Here is a 13,019-nt window from a genome sequence, read left to right as displayed (position 1 = left end):
ATACAGAGCCGCAGACCACCCTTTATGGAGTAGATAGATCAAGCACGCCACCGTGTGGGCAAAATTTAACATGACAACATTTGTATTTTTTCAGGCCCCATTTCATGCATTCACGAAGAGGAAATCCTCAAATCCTTTCGACATTAACAATAATAAGTAAGCATCATGAGCAAAATGCATTTAAAGCATTGCATGGAAGTCGCCTACTCAGTATTTCAGGAAAATGGCTGCAGCAGCATCTGCTGTCTGGGATTAATTACATGGAAATAGCAGCAATTACTCCCATTTGAGCAGCTGGACCCACATAATATTTGTTTGTTTAAAATGTTTTTGCTAATGTACTTACTATCATAAATCAGCTAATATAATACCCAGGGGGCAAAGCAAAAAAACGGACAAGGAGCGTTGTAAAAGGTTTGACACCAGAAATGATATCTAGGAACTTCAAGGATTAAAACCTGGGTGGACAACCCGGTCAACTAGCTGCTGGAAAGCTACAGGGGGCCAAAACCCCTTTCTTGGGTCATTTTGCTGGCGAAATGATGTAAATGCAAATATTTAGGTACTACAATGGCATAAATAGTCATACAACTATAAAATTTGGCAGAGAGCATCTTGACACATAGGGGGAGGCATAAAAAAAAGATTCTGGGGTTTGTTGCAACTCAATTTTAAGATATCACCCTCAACATCCCAAAAAAGACCAAAATAAGTACTGTTCGCCTGACAAATTCTCATGAAAATTATTATTTTTCAGCACTTTATGGAGAATATCTATGCCTAACATGTATATAGAAAATTTCCATAATTCATAAGCTTCCATTTGAGTCCAAGCTAGCCTTTCTATCTCCAAAGCCCCACTTGCTGTGGCCAACGGTCTTCTCTATCTGTTCACTTTGGGGAGACCAGAAATAGAATGGTTTCTGATCATGCCAGTTAACATGTAGTTTTTCACAATAGGTGTTGCATTGTTTGGAGACAGCCTGTAGCTTTCCAGCAGCTAGTTGACCGGGTTGTCCACCCAGGTTTTAATATCATTTCTGGTGTCAAACCTTTTACAACGCTCTGTGTCCGTTTTTCAAAAAACTGGGATTTTGCCCCCTGGGTATAATGCTTTGTTACAACAATTTGAATTTGTGAAATAGCTAGCTAGTAGTTAGCTGTAGAATATTTGGGGTCATTCCTATGTTCCCACAGCCCTTTGGTCCCACCATTGGTTGGGTTTAGGCAATGAAGAAAGGAGTTGGTTAAGTTTAGTAAAAAGACCAGGTAGAAGCTAGACAGGCCAGATAGATAGAGTCCAGATAGGTAGAGTCCAGTGGGAACATAGGGCCGAATATTTTCACATGTAGCTCTTTCCTTCAGGAAATGAATGGAGAAGAATAAAGTGGCATGAAAAGACAATCTTCAAAGTACAGGTGCCGCAAACCTGTACTTAAGTACTGTATGTGAGGAGATATGCTAAATACATATCACAACTGAATACCACCATGATCTCATGGACACTGCACTCTGATGAGCATTAATTGCAGCAAAAATAAATTGTTGACACATTGTTTTTACTTTGAAGCAGTTTGAACATTCGGCCATTTCACACACAATCAGCAAAAACAGGCCTCTACACTTAAGCTGAGGAAATAGATACAGATGTTAATAGTGAATCATGACAAACGCCGACATTGTCCTGCTGATAATATCTGACGACAATCTGATCATCTTTAATCCTCAGCTGAACATTTTGCTGAGTCTCAGTCCCAACTGCACGTTTGTCTCTTTCTCCTTACTTGCTATGTCCTTCAGTGCTTTTAAAGCAGCAGGTGATTCTGGTTGTAGCTCCAGGAGTTTTCTAAAAGCTTGCTTGGCCTCCTCCAGCTCATTCACCTTCTGGCAGGCCTGACCCAGCCGGTACCAGGCTTTAGCCCCACCTGGTTCCAGCTCTGTTGCTTTAGCTGCACTGGCCCTAGCCCGCTCTGGTTGGTTAAGTTTTAGCTGACACAAAGATAGGTTTGAGTGGAGCTCTGCTTTGATGGTTTTTAATTCATTAGCTGAAGGAGGGTGCTTTGTTTCATCACCATTGCTTGTGTCTCTCTGTTCCTCTGCTTCTTGCTCTTGTCCTTTTTTCTCCAGCTCTCTGACATGGCCATAGAGAGTGATGAGGAGTTTGAGGGCTCGACTGTAGCTGTCTGCAGCTCCCCACAAATCCCCACTCCTGAATCTCATTCCACCCCTCTCCTTGTGTGATTTCACCCACCCCCATTTTTCAACAGGGGACATCTCCCAGGATTCCCTGCCCGGTGTGAAAGCTTGGAGTTCAACGGTGGCACATAAAGGTAGGTGTTCCTCTGCAGGTTGTGGAACAGAGACATTGGATCCATGTCCAGCTGAGGAAAGTAGTATCTGAGGAGGAAAATACAATAATTAGACATCCTGTATACGTAGAAAAAATTACTATGAAGAAATAACTTAATCAAGAGCAATTACAAAGGAAAGCAAAACCAGAAAGAAGGTGAGATTACTTTTACCCAGATGTCAGGGACCAGGGCCAAATTATTACATGATCAGCATGTGTAAATTCTTATCTTGTATTCTGAGAGCAGTCTTCTTTTTAATGCTGTCCGTACTAAGTCTTCTTTTTAGGCATCTCATAACAAATTTCACAGTGAACAGAGAACTATTTCTGCTACAGAGAATGATTAGTTTTGAGTGCCACTTGATATTAAAACAAAGTAGAAGTGGGAAAAGCTGATAAATCAACATATACATATACACATATACATTCTCATATTACTGAAAATATCTGTTGTGCCACACCTATGCAAAATATTTGCACTGCATTTTTACTTTTTTGTGTATTGAGGTGACCTGGCAGCATCACCTAGTGTGAAAAAAATGAAGAAAAGCTTGCACACTGCAAGGGCTCCTATAAGTATAATTTAATAATAGTGACAACGTTTCGAGCTATTGCTCTTCCTCAGGTCATACACAATAATGGGAGACGCCATCTTTAAAGAGTGAGTGGTCACATGATCACAATAGCTCGAAACGTTGTCACTATTAAATTATACTTATAGGAGCCCTTGCAGTGTGCAAGCTTTTCTTCATTTTTTTCAGTCTTATTTTTTTTAGCTCTGCACCTGCACACAGTGTTGTTTATGGATGTGCGTGCGTTTCTGCTACTTCGCATCATCTAGTGTGGCCATGTCATGAAAAGGACTATGACTATGTTACCACAGGTTGATAAAGAGGGCGAGAAAAGCAAGGATGGGCAATAAAGTAAAAAAAAAAAAAATATTCAAGGATAAATTCTGCACACTCTCTTCGCTCTTACCTCACATTTCTCTCCTGCTCTCATCCCCTCCAAACAAGCCTCTGTGATGTCACACTGGCCCTCCCCCAGCCTCAGTGTGGTCCAGTCACCCAGTGGGACCTGCAGCACGGAGTCCTGACACCTTGGGAAGGCTGTTACCATTGCATCTGTGACATCGCCGACTGCCTGGTCGGGTTGGATCAGCTGCTTCTCATTTCCCCCATCAGAAGCTGAACTATCGGTGTCTTCCATGTTAGCTTTAAGCCGCACTCGGACTTGACACAGTGAGCCCAGCCGTGGACAGGAACCAGCTGAACGTGCTGGAATAGACAGAGACATCATGTAAGATAAATTACACATTTTTATTCTAAACATATACACTGAAGATTGATCATTTAAGAGCAACGTACATGTAACATATCCAGCTTCAGACCCAGTTTGTTGACTCTCCTCTAGTGTTTTCTTCTTCTGGACTCTCCAGAGGCCTCTGGGACACACTGACACCCAGGAGGTGACGTCAACACTGTCATTATCACTGTGACATTGCAGCGTGTCCATAGGGGGAAATGGATCCATCACTGGGTTGGCAAAAATATTAAAACATTAACCATCACAATCACCAATTCAATGCACATCATTAGAGTTGGTATTTTAGACTAGCAACGGAGCTGCAAACAAGTTTGTGTTGCCTGATGTGTGCTTGGGACTAGGCTATTACTTTTTATTATGGTACTTCCTGCTAAAGGAACATTTCCTTTTCTTCAACATTTGTCGAGTTTTTATTTACAGTTTAATAGATTTACTTTGTTAAAAACGAATCCAGTCCAGTAGCTAGCCTAATATCAACCCTGCAATAGGCTAATCCTACCTTGGTCAGAAATAATTACTATGTTCAGTTTGTGTTGACACTGGGAAATTAGGAAGTCCTTTCAATCTAAATAAATGAAAAATACAATACTATTCAGCAGCACCTCAAACTACATCCTCAGTAATGATCACACAGTTGAGTCGGTGATTCTCCAACACTGTACGTCACTCGAAAAAACAAAACAAACAAAAACATGCATCTCATATTCTGTGCGCACCATGAATCGATGAATCAGGAAAACGCTAGACTAGAGTAATCGACCATCGAATGATTGACGGGTAGTTGTAGCACTAGTTACAATCAAGTAGCCTACCTACCCGTTTGTATGTTTTCAGGTAAACATCACACATCAGTAGTTATTGTACGACTGTTTCGCCATGACAGGGAAAGTTATCGATCAATGCAGCAAAACAGATCAGACTAATCGATCACCATTTGTCCACAAAACAAAGTAGCGGTGCAGTTATAGCATCATCAGCTATCGAGCCAAGCCAAAGCTCCTGAGCTTCACGCATCAATTAATGCCTGACTGCTACGTGTAACTAAAAGGCATCTCGCTTACCTCAGTGTTAAGTATTATTCATCCCATCAATGAGGAAATAGTTATTGTCAATCGTTCAGCGAACTGAACAGCCAGTGGGTACTTTCTTCTTCTCTTTCTCCTTCCCTCGTTCAATCTCTTATTCTTCTGCTTCGTTGTGGTTTTACGTCAGTTCAGCGGTGCAAGAGCGACACCGACTGTTCCGGAGTTTATACGCGCATCATTGAATTATGGCTGTATAATCATTTGCTATTGTCAAGCAGAAGTAGCCTACCGTTTGCATCTGAATTTATTGTCTGTTCTCTCTTCTCTACAAATATCTACTTTATACACAAGTAGGCTAATAAAATACAGGATGCTTTGTAATTACTGCCTGACTGTAATGTTGATTAAGAGACCATGCAAGATGATCTTGTTAGCTTTAGACAATGTCACCAATCTAAGGAATAGCTGCATGCAAATTTTCACACCTGTGACCAAAAGAGTGCTTTTTATTGCAATTGCATAAACTTCAAAAACAGAAGAAAAAAAACATTGAAAAGGTTTGGGCAAACAAATCCTTTGCCAACAGCAGCCAGTGACACAGACACGGCCATGGTGGGAAGAATAGATTCCAAGAAATAACTTCTATCCTGCAGTCGGATTACAAAATTAAAATGAAACAGATTGACGTCTAAATAATCTGAAGCTTTTCAATTCGCCCTCATCGTCCATTCTGTAGCATCACTCGAAAATCTGTGGATAAATCTTCAACATGACGACACAGCCTACAAATGTCTATTCTTCCCTACATAACAGTATTTTTGGGGCTTCATGCCTTTAATTGATAGGATAGTCATAGAGAGACAGGAAAGAGTCTGTATGAATGCTGAGGTGGTGTAGATGGAATATGTAATAATATGATAACAGAGAAAAACATAATAAAGCTTAGGTCGTTTTACAGTAATTGGCGCCTGGTCAATGTTATACTTAAAGCTGTAGTTCAATGAAATTCATTATAAACTACACAGTATTTCATATTTTAGCAGACAGCATAGGATGTATAGAACTCAGAAGAGCTTTGACTCACACACACACACAAGCAGTTTACATCTCTGTCTGTGTATTGACCTTTGACTTGCACCACTCATGTTTAAGTCCTGTGTGTTAATCTGTCCTGTCAGTATGAGTTAAGGCTCTATCTTTTGAACACTAGAAGCCATTAGGTCCAACAGAGGAATACCACAACCTCTGTGTGTACGTGTCTGTGTGTGGGTGACACAGAGAAACAGAGAGGAAGAATGTCGTATACTGGGGCCTGTTTAACCCTAGATGAGGATGAGACCAATAAACTTGCTGAGATTGCACCGCTGGATAAGGAGAGCCATGCAGGTTTTAGTTATAGGTACCCTGATGTGAACCTAATGGAAAGTTTGACATGTCTCCAGGAGTTCATTGAAAGATTCATGTTGTAGGTGAATATGTAGACCTGTGCCTCATTAACAACGGCACCTGCTATAATACAAGTGTTGTAAACAAAACTAAACCAAGTTACAAACAAACAATACACATACACAAACATCCACTTCTCAGCCATAAAACATTTTGTGCATTTGTGCACACTGTAATTTCCCAGCTTGGGATCAATAAAGTTGATCTATCTACTTAAAGCAGAAGTAGGCCTAAGCGATCCGGTCGTTTTCGCTAATGCTGCGTTCCAGGCAGGCTTTTGAAACCGTAAATTACAGCTTCAAGTCACAATTTACGACTTTGTAGCGTTCCAGGCAACCCACTCGTGTTTTTCCGACCTGTTTTACCTGTGAAAGTCACTATAACGGCCACTCGTAACTTCCGACCCGTGAACTCGTACCAGATCGAACTGGTACGACTTCACACAGGTCGGAAAAACACGAGTTACGAGTTGCCTTGAACGCACCATAACAGTCCTCGTCCCTACGTCACCACATTCACGCACATCCCTTGGCTGCACACACAGCCCTGCATGCCGTTCTCTCTCCTCATTGGATAAAAATTGTAGGATACGAGAAAAGTTTTCTCCTCGGCTCAGAGCAGAGCAGAGTGACTGACAGACCCGTGTTTCGGTCCAAACACTCCATGTAAGTGATTGCTGTCGGAATATATAACTATTTAAGACTTATATTAACACAAAAATATCGCTCACTTCTGCTTTAATATAATTACGGGTATTTGAACTCAATATTTCTGTTATAAGGTTTACTTTGACTACTTGTTCCTCTTCATTGTCATTTGCTGGATCAATACACACATTAAACAGTTCCCATATCTTTTCAAACATATCCTGCCTTCCTTTTCGTATGTACATCACTCTCTCCAAAGGAAAGGTTGTGAGAATTTGCTTCACCCAATATGTAACACTTGGCCCACTGATCCTTTTCCAAAACATTGCAATGGATCTTTTGGCGTGTAAAAGACACATTCGTTCACTTTTGTTGTATTTGTGACCTTTTGGGTAAAGTCCTATAATAGCAACGTGAAATATGAAGATGCATGAGGATAGTAACTCTGAAGCATAAATGGTTCAGAAAAACAAACAACTCTTAAACTCATCCAGGAGAAAGACTAAAAGATTTTGCTCGATAAGGAGACGGTGATTATATCATGGTGAAGTGACTAAGTTAAACTAATTTGTAATTTCAAGCCTGGATTTAAACACAAGCCTATAGAATTTGTTTTATGGACGCAACATTATGACATAAAGTTGCAAAATTTCCAATTAAAGGTCATGAAGACCAGATGCCTGATTCATTTTCCAGTAGGGGTCTCCCTCCTCCCAGCAATATGGCATAACTTGGATAGGATGACTACATTGTACCATACCACGTCCTGTGTAGTTCATATCACCGGCTGGGTGATATTGACCACAGCTTTGCAGCACTTCTATTATGACTCTTGTTGCAAACACTTCTTCCAAAATGTTATATTTATTACGTAAGTGAGAAGCCTGGTCCTCAACGGTGCTTTATTTCTGTTGATGAAAGTGTACTAACTAATTCAGGAACATGGAAAGATATGAAAAGAAGGGATAAACAGTAAATTAAAAGAACATGTGACTTCTGACAGTTTGCTTACAGAAATCTGAGGAGTCTTGCAAAACTATGACTTTTGTGAAAGTTATGTTCACAAGTTTGTTGACATTAAAGAGCACTAACTCTTGCTGGGAAGATTAGTTTGGAGTGACCATTGTTGTTTTCTAGGCGCCATAATATAACCCACAATTCTCAAAAATATTAAATATGTTGTGTGAGAGAGTACATCACTGATCATTTTCAGCTGAGTAGCCTACTCTTCTCTCCTGACTCAGCAAGTTTTTATATCCTAAGGGCTCTTCTACGTTCACAGCTAGTGCTGTATCATTTGTACGTGTACTAATTCTGTGAACCAGAGCTGAAAACATTTACAGTAACTATCCATTTTGAGCAAGTGATGCACTTTTGCAGGTTATCCACTAGGTTTTGTGGTTTGTACTAATTGTTTTGAGAAATGCAATAACTGTTGTGCAAATGTTAATAGTATTGTGAGAAAAGCACCAAAGCGACTGAAGGGGAGTGTATGCCCTATATTTGACCTCTGTTTTTGAAAATCAATAAAAATATTTGAAACAGAAAAGCTGAGACGTGTCAACAGACTGAACTAGAAGTCTGTTCCAATATGCCAAGGAGCCAGTGCAGTAAAGACTGAAACATCCTTCGACCACAACCTGGTTAACCATGCCTCATCTAGCAGACAGTAAAGAAGTGAATGTGGTGATTTGAGATGTTCTCACACTAGCCAACCAACTTTCAAGTGAGGCCACCTTGTTAAACTCAGAAGACTTAACAGAAAGATTTAAACGTGTGTCCTCTGTGTAACATTGAAATAACAGCATGGTTGAACTCCAGTAAATGTAGTGAGAGCAGAACTGGTCCAAAAACTGATCCACACCAAAGAACAAAAAAGTTAGTGACTCAGCAACATCCATTTTCTGTTTGACAGGTAATAATAATAAATTTTATTTGTAACGCACTTTATATTCACCAAAAAATCTCAAAGTGCTACAACAGCAACCCAAAAAAAAAAGAAAAGAAAAAGAAAAATGGATAGGATGGGAAGCAGCTTGTTCCACAAATACCTGTGGGTCTATTGACTGTATCAGTATTACTGCAGTACCCTATAATTGCAGTGCATTTCCATTTAATTTCAACTGCCTTACTCAGGAATAATTAGAAATATTTTTGCTGTGATTACAGATTTGAGAACATAGGGGAAAAATACTACCCATACTGTCCCACCATCTCTCCTTATGGCTCTCTTTCTCACACACAAACCAGAACCTTCATTTCTTTAATCCTTCTCCATGTGTTACCCATATCATCTCTTTATTCCCTGCTTCTTCTATCTACCCTCTCCTTCAACCCCCTCACCTTCCTCTTGGCTCCCACTGACTTCCCAGCTGGCCTCTTGTGAAATATCCCAGTGGGTAAATTCAGAAGCATGTATCCCAGGGCTCGTGGACCGCTCTATGTTCGCCAGAAGGGCGTTGCAACCTGCCAGTAGTTGGGTCCAGGGAACAGCTGCAACCTCAGCAGCCAGGGCTTAGCACTGCTAGGAGGGCTGGTACAACCTCTGTTCGCCTCTCTGAGGGGTTCAACATGCGTCATTCTGGGAAAAGGTGGCGTATGAAGAGGAGTTCAGCAGTGTGCCAGATAGAGGAAGGGGAGATAAAAGGAGACAGATAGATAGATAGATAGATAGATAGATAGATAGATAGATAGATAGATAGATAGATAGATAGATAGATAGATAGATAGATAGATAGATAGATAGATAGATAGATAGATAGATAGATAGATAGATAGATAGATAGATAGATAGATAGATAGATAGATAGATAGATAGAGATTTTCCATCATGAGCATTGAGATGGACCGACCACCAGCAGCATCACACAGCGTAACTAACTGAGAATGTCAATCACACCACAGAGAATATCAACTCAACACAATCTCCTGGCAGAGAGCACGAACGAGGGAGAAGGTGATAAACTGAAAGAATTTCCTTTTCATCTACAATATGGTCACTCTCTTCTTAATAGAAAAAAGACAGCAGGGATATAGTGAAGACAAAGTTATCTCCCTACCTACCAAAAACTCTAAGCACTGAGCTTGTCTAACATTTGTGTTTGGTACAATATTGCAAAGAAAATGAAATGCCTAGTATATAAAAAGTATATTAAAAAAAACGAAACCAGTTTGCCTGTAATCGCTTTATCATACATTCCCTAACACTCTCAGACACCAACACACACACACACACACACACACACACTCACTCACAACTTGCACGACCCTGACCAGGCCACTCGTAAACAGATCGGGCCACACCACAGAGTGTTTATCCCTCACAGAGAGCGACCACAGCACATAATGTTGTCATGTGTCGGTGAGCGTGTTGAGCACGTTAACTGTAGCTAGTTTTACTCTCTCGAGGCTGTTTGTTGTTTATAGTGAGTGACAACAGGCTCAGACTTCTTTATGTAAACGCAGTGTGTAGGGAGAGGCTTTATTCTAAGTGGTTCCCATACTCAGCATTAGAGGGATACTTCACGCAAAATCGATAATTCACCAATTTTCTACTCAGGGTTTGGAGAACTTTCAGAGTTATCAAAACGCTTTTGGAGTTCCAGAGGGGGTCCGGCTGGCAACAGATTTTCATATAATAGTGGTGGATAATGCTCTCTTTTGAATCGTCCAAAACAAACATCAACAGAGCCACTGGGAACTACTACTACAACAAGGCTAAAAACAGAGATCAAATACATTTTTTCCGAACAACTTTTTCATGCCGCAGCTTAAAGACACTTGGGTCAGTACGGACAAGCAGTATGGAGGTATTTGAATGTTTCAGAGTGTGTATTTTGGACGATTCAAAAGTGAGCGCAATCCGCCGCCATTATGTGAAAATCCGTTGCCAGCCAGACCCCCTCCTGGAACTCCAAAAGCATTTAGATGACTCCGAAAGTTCTCCAAACCCTTCCTTGGCCTCGATTTTGGGTGAAGTATCCCATCAATACATTAGACCATCATACTTCATCAGAACTCCTCCACTGGACTGAGTTCAAATTTAGACAAAATTGAGCAAATGAAACTCAATTTGTCAAAAAAATTGCCAACCACAGGCTTCTGAATTACTCCAACGTTTACTATTTTTTTATTCTTTGGGCAAATGTTATATGGCACCAATGTGCTGCCAGTCCAAAGGAGTTTGATTTACTGAGGTTTCTAGGTCAAGTGGGGATCAAGGCTGATCCTGAGGCTGATTAGAGGCACTGAAACAATAGGGTCAAAAGAGACAAATCTAAGTAGAGTGAAAGCTATCACTCTGCCACTTATAGCACCAACATGTGGCATTTAGTTCCTTTTACTGTCATAGAAGTATCACTTTTAAATCGATCAATAAAAAATAAAAAAAGAGACAAAGCCTGTCTTGGTGCATGGCCTTATAATTCAGACTGATTGCCAGCAGAGTTGCACAAGAAGTGAAATATGACTTTTCTCTCCTATTAGCATCTGCCAGGTCAGGGCCATTCATCTACATTATATTGTCATGATGAGATTGCTCCAACTGCAAAGGAAAAAACTGAATCCCAGCTCAACTCCCAGGGTAACAAGACATCATTGTATTGCATCCTGATGTGGCAGATGCAGTGTTTCATGCACATAACCTGCAAATTCATGTCATGTTCTTCCAACAATCTTAAGTCTCACAACTGTGAAATGTGCATCAGTTGCCATTGAAAACTGTATGATTGATTCACGATTTTTCCTATAGGACACAGAGGGAATGTTAATAACACATCAGTGCTCAAGCGGCTGATACAGTACCACCACTGCAGCCAGTCAAAAACCCTAGAACCAATAACACCACATATCACAGAGAGATGTATCTTTTCTCTCAATCACTATCAGACTCTGGACACCAACAAAGATGCTTATCAAAACTGTAAATAAGACTATGAACGAATTAGCTGAATGACAGGAAATAAATCACCTGATGGTGGTCATCCTGATGGTCTAAGCATCTAAAACGTGAAGATCTGCTTGTTTGTTTTTTTCTAATATCATATTGTAAAGTTGGCAATCTTTGGGTTTGGACTCATGAAGGTGACTTTCCTGTTTCACAGAGCAAAACAAACAAGTAGTTTTATGGATTACAGTCAGTTGCAGCATAATTAACATGTACGTCAACTGTATACTGCTTTAAAATAACACACATTCTCTACACTGTTAGTAACTTTTAAAAGTAAAAACGTTTTTATTCATTTATTTTCACGTGTTTTGCACCTATCTTTAGTCCTCATGCATATTCACAGTCTGTGTTATGTATATGTATTTATGGGTTGCATAAATATAACATACTGTATTTTAATAAATTATTGGAAAGAAAAATATTTTATCTCTTTCTATTCCTTTTTACCTGCTGTTTTTAAAGCAGATATCAGTGGAATGTTTTTGTTAATATAAGTCCTAAATAGTCCTATTTTCCGTCAGCAATCACTTACATGAAGTATTTCAGCCTAAACACGAGTCTCTCCGTCACTCTGCTCTGCTGTAACCCGAGGAGAAAATTTTCCTTGTGGGATACAAGTGTTATCCAATGAGGAGAGAGAACGGCATGAAGGGCTGTGTGTGCAGCCAAGGGATGCGCGTGAATGTGGTGACGTAGCACGAGGACCAATTGATGCCTGACAAGGGCGGGGGCTGCTAACTCATGGTGCGTTCAAAGAAACTCGTACTTTGTGTTTTTCCTTCCTGTGAAGTCATACCAGTTCGATCTGGTACGAGTTCACGGGTCGGAAGTTACGAGTGGCCGTTATAGGGAACTTTCACAGACAACAGGATGGTAAAAACACGAGCTACGGGTTACCTGGAACGCTACCAAGTCGTAGTTGTGACTTGAAGCTGTAACTTACGGTTTCAAAAGCCTGCCTTGAACGCAGCATTAGCCGAAACGGCCGTGAAGCTGATATCTGCTTTAATCATAAACCCTATTTAACATAATTGTAAAACATACATTTTTGCAGTACAAAACATAAATCTCATGCACCCTATATCTCATGAAATTTCTAAAATGGTGCAAATAAATTGTGTTTATGTTTGAATGCAGTAATGTGTCGATTCAGAACAAATCGGTATCACAATTACACCAAAGCATCAGAAGAGAGAAGTTAAATTTCTGAAGCTGTGTTTGAAACACACAAACCACTGCCGCTCCTCGGTTGTTCTTTGGTTAGGTGATTAAATATG

The 13,019-nt window shown here is 40.3% G+C and overlaps 1 protein-coding gene across 1 annotated transcript; it reads right to left on the bottom strand.

Moving 5' to 3' along the window:
- Positions 1-1,678: 1,678 nt before the first annotated feature.
- fkbpl (FKBP prolyl isomerase like) lies at positions 1,679-4,843 on the bottom strand. Its single transcript, XM_083975637.1, has 4 exons — positions 4,738-4,843; positions 3,718-3,885; positions 3,329-3,627; positions 1,679-2,397 (listed from the first exon to the last, which is right to left on the bottom strand). Exons 2-4 carry the CDS (start codon positions 3,881-3,883, stop codon positions 1,726-1,728), a joined length of 1,137 nt encoding a protein of 378 aa, XP_083831763.1. The 5' UTR covers positions 3,884-3,885; positions 4,738-4,843; the 3' UTR covers positions 1,679-1,725.
- Positions 4,844-13,019: the final 8,176 nt, after the last annotated feature.

The sequence above is a fragment of the Trachurus trachurus genome, assembly GCF_905171665.1.
Source record: "Trachurus trachurus genome assembly, chromosome: 7".
Classification (NCBI taxonomy): Eukaryota; Metazoa; Chordata; class Actinopteri; order Carangiformes; family Carangidae; genus Trachurus; species Trachurus trachurus.
The sequence above is the reverse complement of the archived record's forward strand: the minus strand, read 5'-3'. Positions and strand labels throughout refer to the sequence as shown.